Source organism: Ascidia mentula, chromosome 9 (assembly GCF_947561715.1).
Source record: "Ascidia mentula chromosome 9, kaAscMent1.1, whole genome shotgun sequence".
NCBI lineage: Eukaryota > Metazoa > Chordata > Ascidiacea > Phlebobranchia > Ascidiidae > Ascidia > Ascidia mentula.
The window spans coordinates 983,264-1,009,447 of NC_138574.1; the positions used below are offsets into that span (position 1 = coordinate 983,264).

Consider the following 26,184-nt stretch of genomic DNA (forward strand, 5'->3'; position numbering starts at 1 on the left):
TACGTTTATGACAACTACTGGTTTATGGTCACTAAATAAAAACCGCTTTGTGCTTTCAGTTACTATAACACTGTGCAGACGCAGTTGTTTTGTAAATAGAGTAAGCTTTGACTCAAACAAGCCGTGAAGCCAAGATGCTATGTTATCGCGTTTATGATCGTACGTATTGTTGGAAGATTGAAGATGGTATCTTTGATTGATCGTCTCCTTCGGGGAGTGACTCAGGTTGAATCACAAACAGTCCTGATGGTGACCCTCGTTTCCCTTCCACCAAATTCCTTGTTTTTTTCGGACTTGTTTCACATCGAGTTTAACTGCGGGCAAATTTGCACCAAAATAATTGGGACAAAATCATGCAAATATTTCCTGGTGAGGAAAACATTAATTGCTCGAGAATAGTTATTAGGATACGTAAGCTGTGATCACCAATCTGCGCAGTAGAGCGATCCTGCCGTCTCAAGTAATGGCATGAAACGCGTCTGGGTTAATATACATCTAGTGGTGTTTGACGTGGAACCTTTTGGCCGAAAGTAGGCGCTAGGTGATTGAAACACGTAGAAAGGTTATATTTGTGTTTGTCACAAATGGATTTGTTGTTAGATGAATTAAAACAGTTTTTCACCTTTTTTTAAGAGTTCAAATGCACGATGAACATTCGCACAAAAACGTTACGACCGACTGCGGGTCACTGCCCCGAAGTCTGAACATTTACATCTACTATTGCATCACTTTTATGGAGGGCGTATAAAACTTTAGAGTTGAACCGTGTGAGAATTAACGGCAATTGCCATAAAACTACCATATCGTAAAGGATGCATCTTATCGTAAAACGTCAGGTCCAAAGTTATCGCGAATTTTATGGAATCTAACCCTTGTTTCGTTGCAAATCACTAATACTCGAGGTACACCATGAAATTTAATTGGACATGTTGGGAATTAACACGGTTTTTCACGGGTCAGACAGGGTTTAACGTAACTCTAGACCTACACCAACCCTAACCCTGACAAGCTGTACCTAAAAAATCCCTAACATCCCGTGTGTATGATGTAGGACTTTTTTGTTTTCCTTTTTATTGTCTGACAGAAATTAATTCAGTTTTAACCAAACGCCGAAAACGTGATATGAACTTATTGCGAGAATTGAATGGAAAAGTTGTCAACATAATTGTAGGAACTGCGATTGATATTTCAAAGACAATAACAACAAAAAGTTAATGTACATAATCCTCCTGTATATACTGAAGTGTAATATCCATCAAATTACGAATAAATGACCTGATTGGCACATTGAAAACACATCGTAATGGAAATAGTTTGCTTTCCAAACACATGTAATAAGGTACTCGTCTGCTCCCTGCAAACGTAAAGGTTTGTAGAAAAAACCCGAACTTGCATGCGTGAAATTGAACTAACCGGAAGGAGGTTATTCTAGGTCAAAATTTTTGAAACAGTTGCAGCGGATTTTGATGCTATAAACTAAAAACTGCACAATCTAATTTGATGCGTTTATGCTGGTACACTTTGTACACAAGTTTATGTATATCAAAGGGGACACTGTCCAGTGTGTTTGCTGCCTTTCCCAAATGTGAAATTTGTTTGTACAGACGAGATACGAGTTTAAAAGTAATCTTCATTGTCATATCTGTTTTCTGCCGCCGGGTTGTCTATACCAACAGAAGTTGTGTATGACGGTGGTTGTTCTTGTTTTTTCTTTTCTTCATTATCAACAGCTTCGCCTTCAGACGCGCATTTGTCTTGATCCAATTCGTCACCTGCAAAAAGATGCTTGGCGTAAATCAGCTGGTCGAGCATTCTCTATTGAGTAACTTGCTGTTGACAATCATATGTTGTTTGCAATCACGCACTTTGTCCTTATGAAGGTCGACTGCATGACGACCGAAACCTCGATCAAATAAAAAGTTTCCTTCACCAAAAAAGTTTTTAACCGGAGTAAATTCTCAATTGAGGATAAAAGCCCGGATAATTGGTTTGTGATACAAGTCTGTCCAACTCTATGCCAAACTTAACGGCTTTTAACCCAGGCCCCCACAAAATGTGATGCAACCGATGCGGCGAACGAGGGCCAATAAGACCAGAGGCAATAAGCGGGCCCATGAATATCAGAAGGGAACCCGTAAAGACATAGTTTGCTTTGAAACTCAGGGAATTCTGCCGAAAAAGTTTGGTCTCCTCTATGATTTACAAAAACGGAATATTTTGTTCCTGACAATGGCCCTGGTTACAAACCTTTGCCAATACTTGAATCCAAATGCTCCGAGTCGTTATTTCTGGCTCTTCTTTTATCATAACACCTCAATGCGACGGCCAAGAGAAACGCCCAGAACACCTGGAAGGATACGGACTTTTTAACAGACATCCAAATTAATGCGATCTAACCGTACGTTCTCCCAAGAAATTACTTGCTTTTAACAATCGTTGCTTTATCAATGATTCCTCACAATAACACACCAAGACTACTCCACGCCAAAGTTACGCAATGTGAAGATCACCATATTACGTCACTGCTTGGTTACCTGGGCCAGGGCATATAGCAAAGGAACGATGATCATCGCGCCAATCTGTACCGGTTCGAAGCCGGACAAGAGGATTATAGAACCAGCAAGCTGAGTGTTTTGAATTCCTGTTTCCACGGCAACAGTGCGGCGTTGGTAGTGAAGTAGATACATCCGCTTGTAGAGTGACACCAGTGAGGAAATGCCTGTAGAAATGAAATACATAGAATTTTAGCGGGAGAATTTGTTGTCTGCCCAGTTGAAGCATCGATCTTGAATCAAAACCACTGTGCCGTGACATGCCGAAGCGAGAAAATCAATTGGCTCCCGCTGAGGTTTGAACCCGCACCCCTGGTATTCCGACTAAGTTTTATGTACAATGAAAGCATTTTAACAGGAACGCAATGACTTATGCAATATTTGTTATGTTAAACAAACGGAAATGAAATTTTTTTTTACATCTGGGCATTTTTACGCAGTTCTCGTACGACTCAAAGCATCTTATCAAGTAATGTTGTTTGGGGTTGTAGTAAAACGGAAGCATTTTGCGTTTGTTTAATATTTATATCGTTTCTATGAGATCTCACCGTAACCACAGATCATTCCAATGGCGGGAAGGATAATAGCGGTGACGATTTGAAATGCTGTAACGACCCAAACTCCACCATATGTTACAACTGATACAACTGCGATCCCACCTATGATTATGATGCCACCGATCGAACACACCTGCAAGCATTAGAAATTTGTTGCTTTCGCTGAGGGGTGATTGGAAAGTACATATTTAACAAAAAGTTATATCATGTAGGTTTCTGAATTATAAACCAGCGTTAGACTGTGCCACAAATCAACTTACTTTCAGGATAATTTTTGCCTTACTCGGCCATTTGTAACGAAGAAAAACTCCAATTCCAATTGGAACAACCAAAGTCGCGAGAATGATTGCTAAAAATATAAAAATAGTTCAAACTTCCTGAAAACAAACAAATATCTTTAGGGTTTCTACTTGGACGGTTTTCACCAGTTATGCAAACTACGTCACTGGAGCTTATGTTTGTTTTGCAATTTAATTCAGGCTCGTAACCATCAGACGTTTTTCACGACTTGTTTACCTATGGAATCATACGGCACAGCCAGAGACTTGTCAAACCCCTGTCCGTACAGAAACAGCAGCAGTGGCATCATACCCAAAGCCAGTAGAGTGGAACACGTTGTCATGGTTATACTGAAACAAAAGCAGCAGTTTTTATGGCAAGATTAGTTACTCGTGTACACGATAGATAAAAATTCAACACTTGTCATCTTTTTATTGTGCCACCACATTACTCGTAGATGACCAAACACTGTTTCACACGTCAACGATTGCAAGCATCCTCAAAGCGCGGTTGTGGGACTGTCGGATAAGCCCACACCTTTAAGTTTCAATAATTATAAAATTAAACTATACGGTTGTTTAATGATGGCGCAGTAAAACTTTCTACATATCCCTGTTCATAGTTGGTTTACCTGAGATCCATGTCTCCCCTCAGCCAATAAGTAGCAACGTTGGAACTTGATCCACCCGGACAAGATGCTTGAATAAGCAACGCCAGTGCCTCAATGTCACTCAATTGGAATGCCAATGTTAGAAGGTAGGCAATCAAAGGCATTATACCTTGTGTGCAATAAAATAATTTAAGCGTTTTTATTGCTTATGGCTTCTCCAAAGCATAGGTTCGCTACCATGAAGATCGCACAACCAGTTTCATGGGTTGCCAAAAGAAAATACGAAAATATACGCGAGTTTCTCTGTCATTTTATTTCAATTAACTGTCGCGATAAAAAACCTAAATAATACTTTTGAACATGCTCCAACCATTACCGCAAATAGACAGTTCCATAATAAAACCACAGGTTGCAAAATCTACTTTAATTGAACTTAACATGGTTGGCGAAACGCTAGTACAGCTGTTTATCCGAAAACCAGAATTTCCTAGGTTCAAGTTTAATCAAAAAAATTGTAAAATGTAAACTTTGCAAAAAACAAATTTCGGGAGTTGTGACGAAGAAATAATTCCTCACCAAACTGGCAAAGAAATCCAGTAAGAACTCCGGTTGGCCTCTTGAGATGGAACAATATCTTCGGCAACTCCACTGCACACCCCATTCCCACCATAATGACAGCCAGTAGTACAGCAATTAGGACATTTAACAATATCGCGAGTGTATCTGTTGTGGGTGGTGTTGGAGTCGTCGTCGTGTCGTTTAAATCGCTGCCATTCAGACCAGCTTGCGTGTAAACCTCCATTTTATCAGTAAAATTTAAGTTTTCTATTCCATTTAAATTTGTCAGCGCAAAGAAGCTGAACTTGGATCCACTGTAGTTGTGCAAATAATAGGTTTCGGTTAAACAGACGACATAAAACTATTGAAAAAATTTCAGATACAAAAAGACACTACAACGTCACAACTGTTCGGGGTGTTTTCTAGAATATGTCCGCATCGGCAGGGCGTATTGTTTGTCAATTTTTACCTTTGTCCCTATGATATTTTAGAATTGGAGACGTTTTTGTTAAGTGAAACATGTAATCCGGTAATAGTTTGCGTTTGGAAAAAATATTTTTTAAATATTGTGAAATTGACTTGAAGTTTCCACTTGTGTCACGCAAATGAAGTGAATCTGGAATAACTTTTGATTTCTCGAGGAAAACATTTTTCATTGTCACAACACAAAACCACGAACACCAAATACTTCCTAATTACCTGTTTAAATAAAGTAAATTCTCTCCTTGGAATCTAACGTCCATTCTGCTGTAAATCGGCTGTTCCTAATTTGACAACATATAGCGGTCTTGCAGCAATGTTATTGGACGACGTAAAATTGCATTTTCAATCGTATCTCGCCTGGACCTCTAACAGAGTAATTGATTCCTGAATACCAGCTTGATCGCTCCAAGTTTTAAAGGCCACATATTTTTCACCGTCCCTCTTTTCACCAACAATATTTATTCTTGGTATTTGTTGACTGATTTCGATTGCATTAGATTTGGTTGCCTTTATTCTGGCGGCGGCCGTAAACCTCAATATCGCATGTTTTATTGCTACCAACGATCGCTTGTAAAAAGTTGTAACTTTTATTGGTTCAAAATTTTATGGCTTGCATCAAACGTACCTGGAAAATATTGTTGACTTTATCCAAAACCTGGCGGATTATCGCCTAAGCGTCGTGCTAAGAATGTATTTATTGCCATTTTGTTCAAAATGCCCGAAAACTACTTAACATTTGTGGAAAATACTTCTTACGACAGAACATGTGCACAGAAAGTGTATATATATATTTATTTAATGGGAAATATTGCACGCTAGAAACCCCAATTATCAATCCGTTGTTGGACCATAGCATGTAATCCCAACTGCTGCGGTTAGCCGCTTGTTTTGTTGCATGTTTTCACCATGTTCATTTCTATTTCTTCTAATTTGTTGCTAATCTGGAGCCTAATTGGTTTTTATGGAGGCTGTAAAGTTTTGTGGCGAAGTCTTAAACCACTTTCGTTGCCCATCCAAACACATTGCTTTTCTTTTTTGTGGTTTACGGTGTTGTCTACTTCTCTATAAAACTTGAGTCAGATGTACGTGGAAGTCAGTGGCAGAGTGGCTGCTTTCAAGTTGGAAGTTTTGGAGGATAAAATAGGATGTGTTTTGAACAAGTGTCGTTGTGGATCTTCTGATTAGGGAACAGACAAACTTTTTTAAATATTGCATTTAATGCTGCGATTCAACACCACCTTTTGATCTTGTGACGTTAAATGAACCAGAATTGAACGGAAGCTACAAGGAAAATACTGTTTTCATTAAGTTAACTTTCAAAGCTTTTCTTTTTCGAAAACCCTTCTTTTTCAAAAGGATCTTTTTGTGCAAAACAGACACAGTCACTTATTGAGCAATCTGACACATTTTAATAGGATTTTTATATTCTTTTACTACTGTTGAAACGGCTGAATTGGTCGGAACATTGGTCGGGAGGTGTTGCAATCTCCAAACTTAGTCGAGACTGTTTTTCGTCTTATGGCAATGTTTGTTTATGACTCCCGTAAACCTGGCTTGTCACGCAATTGACTGGAAACATTTTGACAACTTCCTGAAACTAAAGCTATAACTCCCTGATTTTATGCAAAAAAAGCAATGAAGGTTTGTTGCACCGATATAGTTGAGTAATAAAATTAATTGCTCTGAAAAAACTTTACAGTACGTTATATGACGTTTGCTCCCAGCTTCACTCTTCTCTGTGGCAGGTTGGAGAGGACAATTCAGAAGTAACAAACTATTGAACAATGGTAATAATACATGCGCACAATCTTTTTTCAATTGTAGGCATTTCGTTTCGATGCTATTTTTATAAAAGATTTTAAAAGAGTGTCCATGGGCACTTTGTTGGTAACCGTCTTGCCAGCAAACGATTTTCATGGGATGTTTTTGACGCTAGTGAATGGGGTGTTTTGACGCTTGTTTTCATGGGGTGTTTTTGACGCTTGTGGTGTATAGAACCACTTTAACACGCCTATTATTATCATTTACTATTCCAACTTGTAGTTTTCCACAGCGCCTTTTGTTTGCTTTTCTTCAGCATTGAGATTTTGAGTTAACGAGAGTTTCAACTTTGCCAATCCTCACGTAGTAATTAAAAGTTACAACTGTTGTAAAAGACGAATGTCGAATATTGCTTACAAGGCAATATGTTGGAACGTTAATATTTTTGAATTTTTATGTTTTACCGTTCAGCATAAAGTGCCAGCATTGCGATTTTAAGCGCAACTCATGAAAACCGCCGTTTTTCCCTTTGTTTGCTCTACGCACGCCAACGCACGCCAACGCACAACCTTTGCACAAAACTACCGTTAAGTCGTACCCAAGTTAACAACCCCCTGGAAATTTCCAACTCACGGTCGTTCAACTCGTTCCAAAACAGTAAAAATTCCTGCAGAGCTCACATGGAACATCAACCCCTCGTTTTTGAAGTTTTATGACATTTTATGAACCCTGTTACGTAGGACACCTGGGGGTTGGTAGGATTGAACGATGGATCCTTTGTAGCGCCGTCTTTGCTATGTTTGGAATGCGGTTACCAGTGTTTACTTTTCTCGAACACGGCTTCTTGTAACTGAGCAGCGCGTTAAAGGTTTTGTGCGCTATGCAAAACTTACCCATGGCCAGATCGTGTTTCAGGCAGGGGTCGACAAGCTTTTGAGCGCCGGTTGCCATTTTACAAATATGTCAATATACAGAACATGTAGAGATTCCACGTTCCAGAGTTTATGCTTACACCGAAACATGTCAACCTGGTTCCCCACAGCGTCGCAACCGCCTCGTTCACATTTTATTAGTTAAACTCATACAATACTCGGACGTTTGGGCTCATTTTTAACCGTTCTTGCCGACCCAATACAATGGCAAACGTAAATAACTTGTCGTGCCAGGAGTTGCCAACCCCCAGAAAGCTATACAATATTGCGAAGATAACGTTCAGGGGAACATTTGACTGTGTATTGCACAGTATTTATAGCATACTTGTCTTGGTTGGGGTTGCCTTGTTGACAACGAGTAGCTTGGACATATAATGGGGTCTACAACTATGAAAAAACGCTCGAAGCTTTGTCCAAAAAAAACAAGTGTATTTTGGGGGAATATCTGGCCATGGTTGTCTTCATACAGCCTTGCTTTGGTGAAAGAAAACCCCGACAAACTTCCTTCATTGACATTTTTGTTAATTGGTATTTCCCCTAACGCCCCAAATCACAGGACAGTTAGGTTTGGGGCTTGACACGCAGCAAGCAATTACCTTAAATAAGGAACCAGTAACGTGGGAACGAAAACGTGATAAATATATAAGAAAGAACAAGAACAACTCGATTTTTATGTAAGATCCTCCGTTGCTGTAGCGTCGTTCGTTTGTAATGAAACCTGAGCGGTAAAGTTTGTAAAACTTTTTCCAGTTGTCGCTCTGTAGTTTGCGAGAGAAGCCAATGTCTTTTTTTGTGCCTTTTTCATTTCTTCGACTTCGTGTGACGTCATATCGAGTTTAAAAGTCTTGTTTCTTATCACCGTGTACATTTCAGACAAAGGAACATCTGCTCGGATTTCAAACCTGCTCAGATCTAACTCTCCCTCGCCCTCATCTGGTCGGTTTCTTCGTATCTCGTGAAAAATCCAACCAAGGTTTTCGTCTCTTCCTTCTGTAAAGTAATGAGCTTTGTTAACGTTCTTGTGCGGATGAATATGACCCGTTGTAACGAGCAGCCCTAGGATCCAAAAGGTGAAAATATATTTAGAAACAAAAAGTAAATGCAGCGTGGGCAAGCCAAGTAGAATGTTGGTTTTGTAAGTAAAAAGGTTAGGAAACACTGATTATATCAGGCTTTCAACTTGCATTTGTCACAAAATTATAATACAAAATAATACTGGATCTAGTTTGGAACCAAACATCCCTGGATCAGTCCAATGACCTGTCGGTATTTGCAGCCTTACACAGTAAACTGATTTGCTTTACATTGAAAAAAGATGTTTCAATTACATCATTTGAAATCAACTGAACTGTAGTGTTTCATTGACTTGGATGCCACAAGATTAACTCTGCATACCTGAGCACAGTTGGTTGTAATCTGAACAACAATCGTTGTAGAGAGTGCAATCCGTGTCACAGCGACATCTAGCGACCTTGCACTGAGCATTTTCTCCACATGACGAAAGATCCACCCGCCTGCACTGTGGGTAACCGGGATATGCAGTCAAGCATGACGAAGCTTTCATAGAAATGTAAATAATAGCTTTTGGTATATTTTTACGTTTTTAGGCTCCATATTAATCAGTCTTGTTGCGAAATCTTTCCCAAAAATACAGTCATTGAATAATCAATTAAATCAATACCAGTAACTTAAGGTTTAACAACAACATTCAAATGCTCCGAGACGCCTTATAGCGCTTTTAAAGTAAAAAATATAATATTACATGTACATTTGCCTCAGGTTTACATTACACGTTTAATATTAACACTGTTTGTCTGTGTGGTCATTACGTCACATTTAGCAACAAAAGTATCGCGGAAGTGGGAGAAAAATATATTGTTAGTCTCGATCGAAATGTTGAGCTAACGAGGATTTCATTGTTTACGAGGCTGCCGATGAGGAATTTAAAGTACGCAGAAAAAACGCAGAAAAATTGTAGGTCGCCATTTTCTCCTGTCTAGGCAGCGACGAAAATTTGTCACGACCCAATGTTGCGGTTTTCTTTAACACCAAGCAACGTTAACGCAGGATAAAATTTTGTTTAACAGTTAAAGGAGCCATATTCTTCGTAGTCGTTGAGCCCATAAGTTGTGAAAATGGCAGTGCTCTGTTGCAGCAATATGTGTTAGAAGTATGATTATCGGGTTTGTTTACCGCCTCGCACAACACTTTTTAGTTGGTAAATTTTTTAATACTTTTTTGAGCCGGAACAAAAAATCCTAATTAACAAAACATTTCTGGCACAAAGTGATAAGACAACGCATGATGGTGATAACATTTTGTTTACAGTTTAAAGGGGACTTTTCGTATGCTTTCGACTTATCGTTTGTCGTTTTTTCTCGTGAGTTGTAGAAAATAGCAGAGATTTCTTGTGGAAGTGCTTGTTACAATTTTTAACGACTCTACTTTGTTGGTCAGTTTTGAAGGCATAAGAAAGTTGTGTATTTTTGTTGTTTAATATCCAGTGGAACACGAAAAAATCCTAATTCAAAAACATGTCTGTCTCGAACTAAAAGTTACTCACCGAAGTTGACTTCATGCGGCCTTTCAAACACGTTGCAATAATCGATGCCACAACACGAGTAACAAACTCCATGTTTATTACATGACGTTGTGCTCTGTAGCGCCTCACACGACAATTTGTGGGAACATCTCTTCGATAAAACCCTCCTTCCGTCCAACAAACGGGTTTTTGTCAAACACGATCTCTGTAACAATGAAATTACGTCCCGTTTATTTTCGCATGTAGGTTGAAAAATATGCTTGCAATTTTTTTCGTGCTGCGCGTTACTATTATTGTGAAATATTTACTAAAAGGTTTGCATTTTACCCCTGTGCGTTAATTTAATACTAACCTCTTGTAACAAAGTATTTATTTATTGTTAATCAAAGTTTCAGTCTCTATCTAGTTTTGGGGGAAAGCCTTTACAAGGTTAACGTTAAGGGGCACATAGCTGTAAATTTATTGATCATAAGACCGTGCCACGTTCTTGATCTCAATAACAGAATGGTTTAGTTGCGATAATATGTGAAGTAAGGTCGAAGGAAGAGCAATATGTGTTTATCGTTAAATTTCTATCAGACTACTCAATAAAGTTGCAATGTTTGTGTGGGCGCGTGTTAACTTACACAAACTTCCCACGCAAAATTCTTTATTTCCGTTCTGCGCTCACAGGGGAATATGAGGTCAAGAACTACTTTACAGTAAAACCATATTTATATTCACCAGCAACTACTTTGGTGTTATTCATTTTAACCTTGGCTTATATCTTGTTTTTGTATCGTCGCCGTGTGTTTTTGCCTGGTTTAGTACCCAACCTATCGATGTCAACTACAAAGTCACCACAAAGCGGAATAATCTATGTCTAGCAAGTTATCCTGCAATACAGTTCCCAGTCGCTGAATATCATAAACTGGACAAGACGAGAGGAGAAACCGTAAAAAAATAGACTGGTTTACGCAGTACAGTTCTCAGCCGCTATGACAAGACCTGATAGATCGAAACTATGTGACTGTCTGCAGCTCTGTGAACTTCGTAGTGGTCGAAAGTAGACGGATTGTTGAGAATTACAACTACTTTTACGGTTTCTCCTCTAATCTTGTCCAGTTTATGAAACTTAACCCTTGTGTGCTCTACATTTTTTACCTGGTTTGGCAAACATTCCTCTATCCGTCCTTTCCGGTTGCATTCCTCGTTCGATGACGCATTGTCACACACGTAGCATCGTAGTAGGGGAAGTCCCCCACCCCGCCGTATCACTTTCTTGTATTCACCCCCTGTCGTGCCACCGTAGGGGTCTCTACTGCGTAATCCCCGTGGTAAAACACCTGGAACAACAAGATTGTGCTTTAAGTTGTGGGAATGTACATTTTTTTTAGTACATTAGTGTAACCAGGGAGGGGCTAAGTGGCCATGGCACCTCCCAAATATATAAGTTGAAGATTAGTATGACACTTTTTTATGTATATCCAAATTGTGGTACAATTTCTTCTTTGGGACGTTCTGGTTTTCTTACAATTAATGCTATTATGTTCCTTTTGGTTCGAGGTTTGGACCATGAATTATTACTCGTTATACCACAATTTGGATATATATAAATAAGTGTCATACTAATCTTCAACTTATAGGACCATGAATTATTACTCGATAGTTTAACTCGTGCTGTGACGTCATATTGTCACATGATCGTTTTAAAGTCACGTGTCGGTGACGGAGAATTCAGAATCTCACCCACGCATACGTCGTGATAATCAAAACAGCAATCTCCCAGTTGCACGCACACCTTGTCACAATGACAACCCAAGAATATCGCGTTGTCAGTAAGAAATCCCCCTCTCTCGTGCCACCAAGTGGCCCTGCATCCCGGGTAGAAGTGAGAACAGGAGTGATCTGGAATATTGGCACAGATGTAATTCTTACAACATGCGCTGTGTTTATCTTGCATTGTTACAAGGGCAAACTCGTAGAACGTTACTTTGTTTGAAAGTTCAAGGCTTCCCAAAATGGGTTGCAAAAATCACTTGTCACACAAAACATTAAACTGTAATATTTCCAAAACTGCGCCTCTAGACACGTATGCCGATGGTTCACTATATAAGTCCTGTGAAGGTTTTCAGTCATTTCAATAAATTTGCTGTTTAATAAATATCTTAAAATTAGACTGTCAAGCATGAAGAGTTTAGGGGACACTGCTTTAGGTAATCTATTGTGGAAATTACCTTCTCATGGCCTTTTTTGAGCCAATATAAAATAACCTTATGTCAAACGCATTTATTGTAAAGAATACAGTTATTGTAAAATATTCAATAAGAACTGAGGATGCTTTGAGCGAAACATGTATTCTTTACAATAAATACGTTTGACACAAGGTTATTTTATATTGTAATTTTGCAAACGAACAAGTAGCGTTGGAAAAAGGTAGATTTCGGAACGAATATATTGCATGTTGTTACTTTTTTGAGCCGGACAAACAAACAATATTCCATGGTTGTATTTGCAGTCACTACGCATACTGGTAACAAACTTTACTGAACGTTTCCCGTGTGTCAACTATAAACTGTATCGCAGAAGACTTACTTGCTCCATTACTTTTGGGGGTTTCGGACAAATTGCAGAAATCATAACCACAACAATGATGGCACACAGAGTTATCAGGTCCTCCGTTGCATCTTCTGCTTGAAGATCCAAACTTTACTCCCAGGAAAAGAGCATTGTTTTGCATCTGTTGCACTTTGCAGGAGAGAGACTGAGAGCATCCCTTCCGGATCTTGTAAACTCCTCCGTGGATGCGGATCTCCGTGAAGCAAGCTGACTGTGCGAAGCCAAACTGTTTTATGTTTACAAAGCGTCAAAAGAATTGATAAAGCATGTGTAGCTAAGTTAAACATTAATCACAAATCATAACTTCTTGAGGATTTCAAATAGTTTTTACTGAATGGCGCAGGAAACATAGTATTGATTTGTTTAGACAAAGAGTTTGTTTCATGCTTTGCAAAATAAAAAGGCATTTGATATGTGCACGACGAATACCAACAAAAGCATCACTAATTTACTTCCAAAAGGTCCCAGTGTTTGCTGCAAAGTTTTTAGCTGTGTGAGAAATGAGAATGGCTTACTTAAATGAAACACTGCGTATGCGTTTGTAACGAATAAGAGTTTGTTCAAAATCGTTCATAAATCAACCCTAAAATGTTGAAACAATCAATATAAAGGCGCACTAAATTTATGTCAACGAAAATAAAAATGTCATTAGCGGACCTTGTACAAATTAGATGATTATCTGAAAAGGTGCACAAGTGTCTCGGCGTCTTGTAATTTATAACGCTTCAGTAAAGTGTAACAAAACTCATGCTCATATAGTACAAGCACGGCATCCTTTAACATTTTCACAGTCGTTGTTTTTCAAAACCGGACCAGTAAGTTTTTAAAGTTTTCGTCATGACGACTCAAGTGTTTCAGTTTTTATTTGACGAATTTCCAGTTATTTTCGTGTCGATTTGAAGTAGAGGAATTAATGAAATATCTTCACTCGCATTTGAGATTAACTGGTGGTGAAAGAACAATGGGAAAAAGTGGACTAATCGGATTTCCAGTCAAAATCATTTGCTGCCAAAATAAATGCTCGCATTCTATCTCGTGTTGTCGGTTGTCAAATGCCTCAAGAAGTTGTTGGCTGGCGGGTCAAGGTGAACTGTGACAAGGTCAAACCGACAAGATATCACACAAACATTTACACACATAAATCGGTGGATGATTGATTTTGCTAAAAAAAATTGTGATAAAAAGAATCCTTAAAGATCTATGACACAAAGTTAAAGCGATAAGGTTGCGTTTAAATTTTGGGGCCACAAAAACTGTTTTAACTCGTTTATACCTCATTGTATGGGATTTATTGCAAACTTTGTTTTTTTGTGGCAACTCAACGGTCGTAAAAGGTCGATAAGTTTTGAGAGACTTTTGTTTGTCTCATTTTCGAAATGCCATTCCTCAGAGGTTATGAGTTAAGGCCGTTTCTCTGCACCAGTCCTAACTGCTTTCACGTCACGTTCAATGTCAAATCTCAAGTACTTTAAAACTTTAACTCGACGTCTGCCTTTGTCGCTCTCTGCTTATTATAGTCTTGCCGCAAATGTTCTATTGTCTGCCTCGAGATCCCGCAACAGCGTAGGTCAGGCACTATGTCAAATGATGTTTTAAGTGTCTAAAATATCTTTGAGAGCATTTTTGTTTGGCTTAACATGCATAGAGTACAATGTTACAAAACTGACAAGAGATTTTTTTTCCACCAGCTGAAGTAGTTTCTTTCCTAATTACCGTATTTCTTCGATTGTAAGCCGCGGCTTATAAAGTTTTTTAACCTACAGTTTGTGCGGCTTACAATCGAGGGCGGCTTACATTATTTAATGACAAGCCGATATTTTGTCTGCGCTCTGTGTTTAAAGGAAATTTACCATCAACTCGCTCCATCGTACCAATATGTTTTATCGCCCAATGTTGTCAGCGTATTTGACAATTTGAAATGACAGATTTGTTGACAATTATTGTTGTAGGGCACCTAAGTTTGCCTTTAACATTTACGTGCGGCTTACATTCGAGGGCGATTTATAATCGAGTAATTACGGTAACATGTTATGACTTTTTAAGGTTTTACTCAAATGTAAAATATTTACATACAACACTATTAGTGCTCCATGTACCCGTTACACAGATCAGTGCGTAATCTTATGACGTCATTTAATGACCAGAAATGTGGGTGAAACGCCGTGGAACCGAAACAATTTCCCATTAGAAGTGGTTTGAGAAAGAGGCTAATTAAAAGCCACAGCCCGATTGTTATCTGATGCAGCCTTGTTTTAAGGCACTTAACGCATACAATGTCACCTCCCTGCCCACTTTGCCGTGGTACCATAAACGGGTGCGGCCCCTCAAACAGGAAGGCACAATGACCTCATTCACTACATGTGGCACCGGTGACAGGTGGCAACATGTCAAGTGCCACTAAGTAATCCGGGAGTGGCATGTGACCACACCAAAGGTGACACTCACCTGGTCACTTGCGCACTTTTCCACTCTTCCTATTAGGTTGCATTGGTGGTTGCTCTCTGAAGGCGGACATGTGACGCACTGGACCCCTGATGCAATAAAACACAATACTAACGGGTGTGCGTACAAAGCTGGGTTGGACACATAAAGGTAATACGCCATATATGGAGCGAAATGCCTATGATGCAAGCTTCATTTCTGTGTTGAGTTGGTGATTAAGTCTGTGATATTTGGTTTAAGAATGGTTGTATTCGCGGTCAGATGCCAACGTATTTTGCAGTTTAAAGTGGCGATTATTTGGGATAAGTCTTCCCATACACAATAACTACCATAAGTTACGGAACTTCTTGATAATAGTTACTTTTTAGCCGCACGAAACTGAATATAACAACAGGAAGTGTAGAAAGAAACAATGACTTGTGGTGTAAAATTTGGCAATTTAATTGTAAGTTGTCTTTAATGGATTTTGTTAATTGCAATCTATGCAAGTTGGACATTGCCATCTCTAAGTGTGGCAAATTCAACTCGTAAATTCAGTAAGCGACCACGCCCCTTGAGTAACTCTCTTGGAACTCACATATTCCCATGTATAGCCCCGCCCTTCGAAAACACACAGTTTGCAAACCATATACAACCATATATGCTAAGTTATGCGGCACTCTATTCGACTGCAAACTGGCTCAGAGCATTGAACGGGCGATAATATCTTGAAGCAATGTCATGCAGCCGCGAACGAGCTTTTTTTTCAACTTTTCAGACCCCTTGGCTATAAATACGTTAGCTGAATCCATTACCGGTTTCCCATTGCTGTTGTATTATTTTCGCTTCCGCCTGATTTCAATTAAAGATACCCAGTTTATGTTGACAAGGGTTAAGTTTCATATCTGATTGTTTAAATCAACAACAAAAGCCAAATAGCCGAATTTCGGGAGCTTCGTTTGCGGATGAAGTTGAAAGCAAAATAGACATTCAATAAGTACCTGACAGGTTTTTTATGAAAATGTGTTGTTTAGGTCCAAAAAAATGCTTCTTTCTCAACAAAACCAATGAAACTTCTTTAACATTTAAATGTTAACATTGCTCATGTTTAGGCCCAAAGCTTTGTGGCAGATTGCATCCAATAAAATACACTATAGGAATGCATGGAAGCATGACGTATCAGGTAAACGACCTTGGAGGATTTAATCGGTTCGTGGTCTAAGGTTTGTTTGTATTCAAAATAATCACTTCATACAAGACCATAATCCACTTGAATCTACATGTGTATGTGATCAGCTCTTACAGCGTTTACAATTTGTAGTTTAATGACTGCCAGCCTATGAATCACAAACTGGACAAGTTCCAATTTTCAATAGGATCTAGTAGATCAAAACAGTAACCCTGTCTGTAGTTCACTAAAACTTGGCTCCACATTAATTCTCAATATAACTGACCTTCTGGCACAAAATATACCGTAAAGTTTCAATGTTTCGTCTGCAATGCGGAAAGACCTTAATCAAACTGGTCCTGGTGAAATCAACGTTAATTTTGTGCCTAAAGGTCAGTTATATTGCGAATTACATTAGGCCAGGCAGCAACAGTAGCGCAGACATCTGAGTGTCAGTATTCATTAATTTTACTGTATTTCGCTTTCCTTTATCATTATTGCATGTTAAAATTCCAACAAATCTTATAACCCACCTTTTGTGTTTTCGATGAGAGAAACGAACAAGCAGAGAGCGTAAACGATCTGTTTCAGCAAATAGTTGGATTGCATAAGATCAGTGGCTGCATATTCCATTGCAGAACACGATAAAAAGTAAAACACAAACACCCACACTATGATAAATATTAAGTGCAGAATGGCAAACCCTGCCTTAAACAGACAAAAAAAATGTTCATTGTTAAATCTTTTCTCAATCCTTGTGCAATTATACTTGCAGCTTTGTTGAACTTGTGCCAGTTCTTACATTTGTTCATATTCACATTATTACTTCATAATCTTTTCTGCAACTTGTTAAGATACATTTTTCCTGAAATAACTGCCTTGACGTTAAAATTGCGCTACAGTTGCTTTCAGCTTTATTATCAGCGGTTCGCGCCGTTCTACATTCAGTCGAGAGGATCAGCGATTTAGCCATTGTTCCAGCAATTGTTGTGAAAGCGTCAGATCGCGTTAAAACCGAATAGCGCTGATGGCGATACGACGAAAAAGTAGAATCGACCTTCTTTCGTCGTTTTTCGCCTGGCTCAAAACCAAGAGAAAAGTTTAAGGTTTTTCCGAGAACCGGTTGTTCCACTTTCCCACTTTTTTACCAGCAAAAAGTTATCTACTGCCCCGATAAACCGGTGGCGCCTCCCGGCCTCGCAATAGACATGTTGCCTTGTTTCGCGGTCGAGTAATATAGGGAGAAAATGCGTTGAGACAACAGTCAGTGACGTCACATACACGATATCGATAATACCCGAATATATCGCGGCCGCGGCATTGATAACACCTGAATATATTGCGATTTTGATACTTATATCGTCAAAGTGTACAGTCGATACGATAATACCTGATATATCGCGGTGCAGGACACCGACATCTTTCTCTTTGCTCATTTTTTGTTGACAATATTGGAGCAAACTAAGCTTTGGGGATTTGTCAAACCACTTTTAATCACTCAGTTTCACGAAACAATGATTTTCAACATGGCTACTTTTTCTTTCCGCTGCATTTGTCATTTGTAAACTTCGAAACTTATTCGATGAATGTTTTCGCCCCAAGGCAAGTCCTATCCTTATTCCGTTCCACTGTGGTTCGATATTCAAAATTTATAACACCTACTTTGCATATAACGTACAGTAATTCCATGTAATAAGTGGGGTATAACATGTAATGAGTATATGGTGTTGTAATAGCAACATATTGACTAGGATGTCATGGTAGAAGTTACGCCCCCTGTGGTCCGGACCTAATTGCCTGAGACTGTATGAAAACCTGGTGATTGACCTCCTATTGCTTTAACCAATGTGACAAAATCGCCCCTATACATTACATACATGTAGGTTTATGGTTGTCTGACTTCATTAAATCATAAAATTATGTCGCTACCAAATACACTTCAAAACGAAAATTTTGAATCTCTTATCATTCAATTTTCCCGCCTTTTTGTCAGTCACAACTAAGCGGTGCACATTAATGCTCATATGCCCCAAAATACGTGTGCTGGTCTAAGAACTTAGAACAGTTACGTCGACGATCGTTTAAGGAATTTGATGCAATGTTTTAACTAAGAAATGAGTTGTTGGCGTAAGGATAGTGTATAAGTGTAACTACTAAACAGCACAATAACCTGCAACACTTCTCCAACCTCTTTACCTCTAAATTAAAAATTTAATCATGGGTATTTTATTATGTTCAGCAGTTAATCGCATTCAAATAAAACTCACGCCACTTTGTAATCTAATTGTCTTGCGGTAGAATTTCTATTTTGATGCACGGACTCGAATGGGAGTTTTTGTTACGCTGTTTTCCTGAAGCCAAACTTCGTTTTATTCACAGCAGTGATTGTAATTTCGAAACAATTCTCAATTTTACCAAAAATCAAGTGCGTTGGTCAAAACAGGATGGTTAACTTCAGTGTTTGACTGTAGTTTCCATTAACAAGTCACTTTGCCTCTACAAAATTTGTTTAAAGATAAGTCAACAGATGAGAAAATAGCATTGTAAACATATAAATTGTTGTTTTTAGGGGGATGAAAATACAGAAACAACAAAACAGGTTACTCGGGAAAAATGAAAAAGATATGTTTAAATTTTGTTGAAGCAAGTGTAAATTTCTATAATGTTGAAAGCAAACATTTTATGTTCAAAGAAAAAACGATATTGCACAAACTAAAAACCGCTAAAACAATCCAGGTTGTAACACAGTGCGAATCCTTTCAGCAAGATGAAATACGTCATATTACACAGACTTCCTAATCCCCTCTTCTCCAATAACTTTGATTTGCGCATCTCGCAGTAAAGTACTCATCTCGTCGTAGTTGGGTTGATGGAGGGATAAGGTATCGGTATATTCTAATTGCTTTTCACGAAGATAGTCGCCGAACTTCACCTAGAAGTAAAATATTATCAAGTCATACCCGCATAATGACGACGACGAGAAAATGCAGCCAACATCATTATATTAAACGACTTTAGGAGCAGGTTTAGAACTTACGATTCGTTGAAGTTGATGTACTTGACGTGCAACAAGTGGCATATTTAGTATGCGTATCATCGGCAATTATGTTTTGTGTGGAAATATGGACAAACCACGCGTCAGTAACATTTTTATTTAGCACATAGTGACTTCTTTTAGCCGCCCAAGAGGTTCAGATATTGACATTATATAATTCTCCTACCTCGCCCCAAGACAATTTCTTACAATGGTGACCGACATTTTCGTTTAACCTGATCCGACTAACCCACGGTTTCATGTTATCCGCGTCATATTCATCGACACACCTGAATAAAATTGGAAAAGTTTGACCAGATGTCCAAAAAGAGCAATGATCGTCATATGAAAGGTGTAGAGTTCCAACTGCACACACGACTTTAAGTCGGTTTCCTATTTATGTAAGTGAGTCATCCAATAAGTTCAGTGTTTTTTGTGGCCTGTCTGGCAAACTAAGTTTCATCATTCATTTTTTTCAAAAGTTTTTAAAGTAGTTGACATAATTCAGTCAATCAGCAAAGTAGTATAACCTGGAAAACCCCAACAAACCTTGTCATCGTTTCATCGAGGAGTTTTTGAAAGTTCGTAACTTCCCGGTCCATCCTCTCTCTCCCAAATGTTTCAATCTAAAAACAAGCATTAGGGTTGGAAAGGTAAAAATATTAACATCAGATGTGTACGGGTATTGTAACGTTTACTTAGCACCAGTGGTGGATTCAGACATTTTTTTCAGTGGGGCAAAAAAGTTTAGAAATATATACCCGAACGTATCAAACTTCAAAGCACTGCGGCGAAACAAATAAATAATGTAAAAATAAACGGTTTTGCTAGAACAGAACTGCTTAAAAACTACACGGCGTACAGTATAAAAAGTTTTTTCAGTATTTTGGCGACGTCTTGTGTAAATGTTGCACTGGGACGGGTAGGTCACATAAAGTTACAACCGATGGTGCCAAATATCGAAACGTAAACACCAGCGTTGTTAATGAAGTTACCAGAACCACGAAACAAGGTTCAATAAGAAACAATTGCAATGCTTACTTTCTTATCCAATTTGTGCGCGAAGTATTTGTACAATTTAGCGTCCAGTGAATTCCATTCGCGAATCTTTTGTTTCTCTTCGTCGGTGGTTTTTCTTTTCGCCGCTGGTTGGCGCACTTTTAACCGGATGTAAACGATATCGTCGTATGAATTCATGCAAAGAAGTTCTAGAATTATGTAAAACAGCTCAAACAGAAGTAGAACAAGAATTAACAGACTTCTATCTTTGGGCGTAAAACTGCGTCGTTAGTTTTGCTCGAGCATTGGTAAATGAAATGTATTCAAATTCTTTTGAACCAAGCAAAGTGATCACACATTCGATAGCCTTCTGCGGGACAATCTTCAAGCTTACTCACCTTTAAGTAAAATGAGAGATTCGTCGATCTTTTCTGTAATAAGTACGAGATCAAACCACTCATCCATTTTACGCACAGCATATTTGGCGTACGTGGAATCTGTCCGCTCCTGGTCGAAACCTGGGTCAAATATTGATTATTAAACTCGTGTGAAAAAAAAACATTTTTTTTCTGTGTAAATTTGTAAGCATCAACCAAGCCTTAAACACATCATCAGTTTCTGACTGCCAATTCAAATAGAATTCTGCTCCGTCTGTATACTTAATTATGTTTCGCCTCAAAAGGCTTGGTCACTTTCTGAAACTTACAGAATGTAAAACAGAAACGCAAAAGTCGATATACTGTGTAATGAATCCTAGCAGCTTTACACAAAAACTGTTAATACGGTTATTGGTCAACAGCCTGTCAGGGTATAGCTTGGTTCAAGCAAATAGACCTATTATATTTCTCAAATGTCGTATTATACAACGAAATTTCGATGTTGCTATGGTGACTTGGTTGTGTTGCTACGTATGAAAATACACAGGGGCTAAAACTGCGATTTCCTAGAACCTGTATAACCTTTTTTTAACACGTGATTATATTCTACGCATACCGAGGTCGAACGCCATGTAGTTTTTTGCCCGGAAGTACCAAGGTGTTGATGTGTTGTAATAATGCTGAGGACGTTCCAAGAACTTGCCAAGCAGTCTGGGGTTTGTGAGGTCATCGAACCACGCTGAGTATGGCCAATCCCGGAAGAAAGCGAAACCAGACTCGAAACATTCACTGGGATCGCGTAATATTGTGATTGTGGCAGTGTTTGATGGCATAATTTTCTTCACACGATGTTGGTTGTATCTAAGCAACAAAACAAATTAGAGAACTGTTTAAATTTATTGGTGAGAGCTGAAGTATTGACGTATTACAACCTAATTTTGGAATGCTTTATAGAGGCAGAAAATAAAGTTTACGTAAATACAATGCAACTTTCGTTTCAGAAAATGTAAGAGTTTAATATCAGACTTGATTTACCTCATATGGTGGCAAAGCACTTCATATCTTTTTACTTTGGGGGTGACAATAGCCGGGTCAAACACTGCCGGGTAACCCCCTAACTCCCATCTTCGATCTGGAGGTAAACCGACCACTAAGCGTCGCTTTTCAGCGTAACGTAATATGATGTTTGTGATTGTTGTACTTGCTATAAAAAAACACGTTTTGAGAAGTTGTCATAAACATTTATTAATTGTATTATTTATAATTATGTGGAATAAAACGGTTTTGTTTCGATCGATAGGGTTTCAATATACACAAAACGGCAATACACACGACCTTTGCGTTTTAAGGATGGATAAACCGCATTATGCTTAAGGCGTAAGTTTGATGCATGCTTGACGAACCTGTTTTGTGAGTCTTTACAAACACCAGCCCTGCAGGTTTGTTTAAACAAGTTGGTTTTTCCTGTTCCGCAATCACATGGGACTTGTTTCTATGTTTTGGAAGCTTTTGACTTTGATGCTGCTGCGGTTTGCCTGATAAGGAGAAAGTTATTACGGTAAAAAATTCAACAAAAGTATAAAAAATATGTTCCAGATTGTAACAAATCCATGTCTGGCACAACAGTACCGCAAATCCCACATTTCACACGATATAAAGGACTATTGTAAACAATTTTAAGTTTCACAGTAAAACATGTCACAATACCAAGAAGCAAGTAATTTAAAGCACTGGTTACCTTTATTATTGACTGCGTGTTCATGAGCCAGAAACAGCATGTGCTTTTCTTGCTTTACATTTTCCAACTTTCTTTTGCTGTCTACATTGCCCTGCAAAGCAATTTCCAATTTTGCCAAGAAGCTACGAATATCGTTGAACAATAAATATATCCATACCTGATATATATGCAGCAAACATAACACTGACAGTAATAGCGTAAAAGTTCTGATAATTCCCGAAACGCGACTGAAGCTTCTTCGCCAACGTTTGGCCATTTCTGATGCCAATGGCAAGGTACAGTCGAAACACAAATAAAATGGGAACATCATTATTGGTCAAACTGCCCCAGGCGATACGAACCGTTTTAGAATATTTGCTACTAAACTCTGTCCATTAAGTCAAACTGAAAAGATGATTCCATGCTACTTCAATTAAAACACAAACACAAAAATTTACTTCTTAAGCTGGTTTCATGCAAATCTGAAAGTAAAGTTGACTGTATTTTGTTGTATTATTTCTATGGTTTCGCACGTGCGTATGTCCAAGAAAAGCGTAACCACTTCGTATCAACTTTACAAAGCATTTGCTTCAACATTCAAGGTATGCAAACTGTTTATTGGTACATTACATCAATGTTTATTGGTACATTACACAATAATATGGTTAATATGAAATTTGCGTAAGTGTTACAATAAAACATAACAATTTGTATCTTGAAGACAAAACAAACGTTTGTAGGGACAAGTGCAATTTTTTAGTATTTTTTGATATATTTTTTCGCTATGTTTTTACTTGCAATCAATCTAAAACAACAACATATTTCACAGCTCTTGAAATACAGTCCAAAGACTAAAGCACATCATTTATCAAGATCAATGGATGTTTTATCGGCAAGCAGAAATGTCCACATGAAAGATGAGAAAGCAGTTTGCAGAAAAATCAAAGCCTTAATTGAAGGGGGTTCAAAGTCACTTCAGGTTAGGATTAGTCACCATAAACTTTATGGTTGACATTTTCAAAATATTTTCTTTTGCAAAATAAAAAAAAGTTGTTGCATAACTTGTGTGATCAATTTGTTATCCATTGACAGTGGCCGTAATAGCCCAAATGTATTTTGTGTTTCAGGTTATCAGTGATTTTGATCGAACTCTAAGTCGACATTCTTACAATGGTAAAATATGCCCAAGTTGCCATGGTTAGTTCAAAGCAATTATTACGACTCTTTTCTTTTTACTATAATGTTAATCTACAGAACTTGCATATGGGTTTATGATACTGCATGCAAGTGTATGACCGTTGAGAAAATATTCATTACGAAAACACTGTGACAAAAAAATGTTGTAAAGCAAGCTGAACTTTGACTATAAATAGGGGGATTCTATATGAGTTAGAAATATACATAACAAGAATTGTTCATTCTGTATGTATATTGTATATACAGTACCTAAAACTATTCAATTTTCTGTGCAGGTATACTGGAGTCAGCTGTGGTTATGCCAGAAAGTTCTAAGCTTGCCTTGCACAAATTAAAAAATAAATATTACGCCATTGAAATTGACCACACCATGACCAATGAAGAAAAGAAACCATACATGATTGAATGGTGATGGTAATGTGCAAGTTATTTCCTTGGTTTCAGAACGTCAGTTTCATGTTTTGTTGTCGTTTCCAGGTGGGAAAAGGCCCATGTACTGATGTGTGAAGCTAATATTGAAAAAGATCACATTGCGCAGGCTGTCCAGGAATCTGCTGTCAGATTAAAGTAAGTGCTTACACTTTGCATCACATATAGCTGCCTTTAAATTTGACATTCGGCAAACATTTTAATCAAGCAGAATTGCTCTTCTGGCACTTAAGTTTCTAAAGTTTTATTTGAAAACCGACGTTTCATCTGCCATCCGGCAAGACTTCCTCAGGGTTATGTCAACAATAATGCATTAAGCGCATAAACACTAAAAACGCAAGAAAAACAAAAGAGAAAGAGGAATGGATAACATTGGTACCACTTGTTTCGTCACATTTTAATCGTTTCTACAAACATTTAACTTATTTTTTATGTATTTACTTTGTAACGTGTTTTTCAATGTAGGGACAACTGCCATGAGATGTTCCATCTCCTCAATGAACATTCCATCCCCTTGCTTATATTCTCCGCTGGGGTTGGGGATATCTTGCAGGAAGTTATTACACAAAAATCTACTTTTTATCCCAACATGAAAATTGTTGCCAACTTTATTGACTTTAATGAGAAAGTGAGTTACAAAATATCTGTCTATGCTTTAATAAAAACTGTGCTCTTATATCTAATATTTCTATTATATGAGCTAATAACAGCAGCAATGTAACTGTCACTAGCATGTTTTAAATTAAAAATGAGTGTGCAGAAAACCTGGCAAATGTTTTAAAAGTAGTGATTAATATACTAAGTGTCAGGAAGCATTAGTCAGGTAAATTCCAGCCCTCCGTAATATTTAAAATATTTCATTGCTGCCAACAGGGTCACATGGTTGGATTTAAAGGAGATCTCATCCACGTTTTCAACAAGAATGAGGGATCACTTTGTCACTCTCAATATTTCAAAAATATCTGTCACCGCCACAATATTCTGTTGCTCGGTGATTCAATGGGAGACCTGCACATGGCTGATGGGGTTGAAGATGTTTCCACTTGCCTTAAAATTGGGTATTTAAATGAGAAGGTGAGACATCCTTGTACACTTTGGTACAATGAATAATAACTAAAAAGAAAAATATGTTAAACGTAGCGTGACAACGCAATACTAATGTGGATGAAAATATTAATTACTGTTTCCAAGGATAGACATTCTTAATATGAATATCACAACTCCCAATATACTCATTAACGCTATTCGTGTAGTTGGTTAATGTGATGTTTTGGCCATGAAAGCAAAACAAATTATCCTCAACGCCTTAACTACCCTAGACATACATGCCTCGCTACAAACAAGTTGTCCATTTGTTACCAGGTTGATGTACTTCTTGACAGTTACATGGATGCTTGGGACATTGTCCTCACTGAGGACCAGACGATGGATGTTACAAGTGTCATTTTATCTCTTATACTGGGACAAAATTAAGGTGTTTGTAATGAAATGTTTGTTGTGATTTTGTTCTTGGTTAAAGGTGAAAATGTTAAATGCTGCTACAAAAAAAACTGCTTTGTCGTGTTACTGCAAGTTCTGTCTTGTTTGTTGGTCGAGTGCAAACCATGTTTTTTAAGAATTGTAATAAAAGCGTCAAACTTGTACATTCAATAAACTGAAGACCGCATATTAGAATTGTATAAAAGTGGATAAGCACGTCATGAGACCACTCATCACAATCGTCTAGTTGTCTGATTTTACACCGGGCGTGAGTGTCTGACTGTATACAGTAAAGTGCGATTTTTTTTTAATTTGCGGCCTCCAGCGTGAGCTCGCACTGCACAAATAAATGTACAACCAATGACTAAATACAGTATAAATGGATACCTCCCCCTATGCACAAGCGATCGTTGAAAATACGTAGACGCATAACAGCAACTTTGAAAAAAAGAAAGAAAGAAGAGTTGGAAGCAGGCAATGTAAGAGGACCT

General features: G+C 38.1%; 4 protein-coding genes across 5 annotated transcripts; 1 reads left to right on the forward strand and 3 right to left on the reverse strand.

Moving 5' to 3' along the window:
- Nucleotides 1-1,617: 1,617 nt before the first annotated feature.
- LOC145913749 (ileal sodium/bile acid cotransporter-like) lies at nucleotides 1,618-4,800 on the reverse strand. The gene is made up of 8 exons (XM_083001498.1): nucleotides 4,575-4,800; nucleotides 4,020-4,167; nucleotides 3,626-3,738; nucleotides 3,370-3,458; nucleotides 3,101-3,242; nucleotides 2,535-2,719; nucleotides 2,248-2,347; nucleotides 1,618-1,772 (listed from the first exon to the last, which is right to left on the reverse strand). Exons 1-8 carry the CDS (start codon nucleotides 4,798-4,800, stop codon nucleotides 1,618-1,620), a joined length of 1,158 nt encoding a protein of 385 aa, XP_082857624.1.
- A 3,123-nt stretch (nucleotides 4,801-7,923) lies between these two features.
- LOC145914082 (uncharacterized) lies at nucleotides 7,924-17,127 on the reverse strand. Of its 2 annotated transcripts, none has more exons than XM_083001859.1 (8): nucleotides 16,995-17,127; nucleotides 15,318-15,403; nucleotides 12,849-13,083; nucleotides 12,003-12,161; nucleotides 11,418-11,599; nucleotides 10,296-10,479; nucleotides 9,128-9,289; nucleotides 7,924-8,722 (listed from the first exon to the last, which is right to left on the reverse strand). In XM_083001859.1, exons 1-8 carry the CDS (start codon nucleotides 17,092-17,094, stop codon nucleotides 8,403-8,405), a joined length of 1,428 nt encoding a protein of 475 aa, XP_082857985.1. In that variant the 5' UTR covers nucleotides 17,095-17,127; the 3' UTR covers nucleotides 7,924-8,402. The 2 variants fall into 2 exon arrangements, with proteins under 2 accessions (XP_082857985.1, XP_082857986.1); XM_083001860.1 differs by having other exon boundaries at nucleotides 12,849-13,098.
- Nucleotides 17,128-18,772: 1,645 nt separating this feature from the next.
- Nucleotides 18,773-22,879, reverse strand: LOC145913155 (galactosylceramide sulfotransferase-like). Its single transcript, XM_083000712.1, has 10 exons — nucleotides 22,767-22,879; nucleotides 22,610-22,700; nucleotides 22,275-22,406; nucleotides 21,907-22,075; nucleotides 21,488-21,732; nucleotides 20,893-21,012; nucleotides 20,537-20,703; nucleotides 20,045-20,121; nucleotides 19,683-19,785; nucleotides 18,773-19,393 (listed from the first exon to the last, which is right to left on the reverse strand). The coding sequence occupies exons 1-10, from the start codon at nucleotides 22,863-22,865 to the stop codon at nucleotides 19,244-19,246; spliced, it is 1,353 nt and encodes a 450-aa protein (XP_082856838.1). The 5' UTR covers nucleotides 22,866-22,879; the 3' UTR covers nucleotides 18,773-19,243.
- Nucleotides 22,880-23,124: 245 nt separating this feature from the next.
- On the forward strand, nucleotides 23,125-25,858 carry LOC145913156 (cytosolic 5'-nucleotidase 3-like). Its single transcript, XM_083000713.1, has 8 exons — nucleotides 23,125-23,190; nucleotides 23,418-23,567; nucleotides 23,716-23,785; nucleotides 24,061-24,193; nucleotides 24,263-24,352; nucleotides 24,680-24,842; nucleotides 25,088-25,288; nucleotides 25,577-25,858. The coding sequence occupies exons 1-8, from the start codon at nucleotides 23,128-23,130 to the stop codon at nucleotides 25,685-25,687; spliced, it is 981 nt and encodes a 326-aa protein (XP_082856839.1). The 5' UTR covers nucleotides 23,125-23,127; the 3' UTR covers nucleotides 25,688-25,858.
- Nucleotides 25,859-26,184: the final 326 nt, after the last annotated feature.

Coding starts and splice junctions, on each gene's coding strand:
- LOC145913749 (XM_083001498.1), bottom strand. CDS start 4,800: ATGGAGGTTTACACGCAAGCTGGTCTGAATGGCAGCGATTTAAACGAC. Junction 3,243..3,369: donor AGGCAAAAATTATCCTGAAA/GTAAGTTGATTT, acceptor TAATGCTTGCAG/GTGTGTTCGATCGGTGGCAT. Junction 2,348..2,534: donor TGCTATATGCCCTGGCCCAG/GTAACCAAGCAG, acceptor GTATCCTTCCAG/GTGTTCTGGGCGTTTCTCTT.
- LOC145913155 (XM_083000712.1), bottom strand. CDS start 22,865: ATGGCCAAACGTTGGCGAAGAAGCTTCAGTCGCGTTTCGGGAATTATC. Junction 22,701..22,766: donor GTTTGCTGCATATATATCAG/GTATGGATATAT, acceptor ATTGCTTTGCAG/GGCAATGTAGACAGCAAAAG. Junction 20,704..20,892: donor ATCTCTCATTTTACTTAAAG/GTGAGTAAGCTT, acceptor ACATAATTCTAG/AACTTCTTTGCATGAATTCA.
- LOC145913156 (XM_083000713.1), top strand. CDS start 23,128: ATGTCCAAGAAAAGCGTAACCACTTCGTATCAACTTTACAAAGCATTT. Junction 23,568..23,715: donor GGGGTTCAAAGTCACTTCAG/GTTAGGATTAGT, acceptor TTTGTGTTTCAG/GTTATCAGTGATTTTGATCG. Junction 24,194..24,262: donor AAACCATACATGATTGAATG/GTGATGGTAATG, acceptor TGTCGTTTCCAG/GTGGGAAAAGGCCCATGTAC.
- LOC145914082 (XM_083001860.1), bottom strand. CDS start 17,094: ATGGAATATGCAGCCACTGATCTTATGCAATCCAACTATTTGCTGAAA. Junction 13,099..15,317: donor AAAAGTGCGCAAGTGACCAG/GTGAGTGTCACC, acceptor AACATAAAACAG/TTTGGCTTCGCACAGTCAGC. Junction 10,480..11,417: donor AGGAATGTTTGCCAAACCAG/GTAAAAAATGTA, acceptor TCATTGTTACAG/AGATCGTGTTTGACAAAAAC.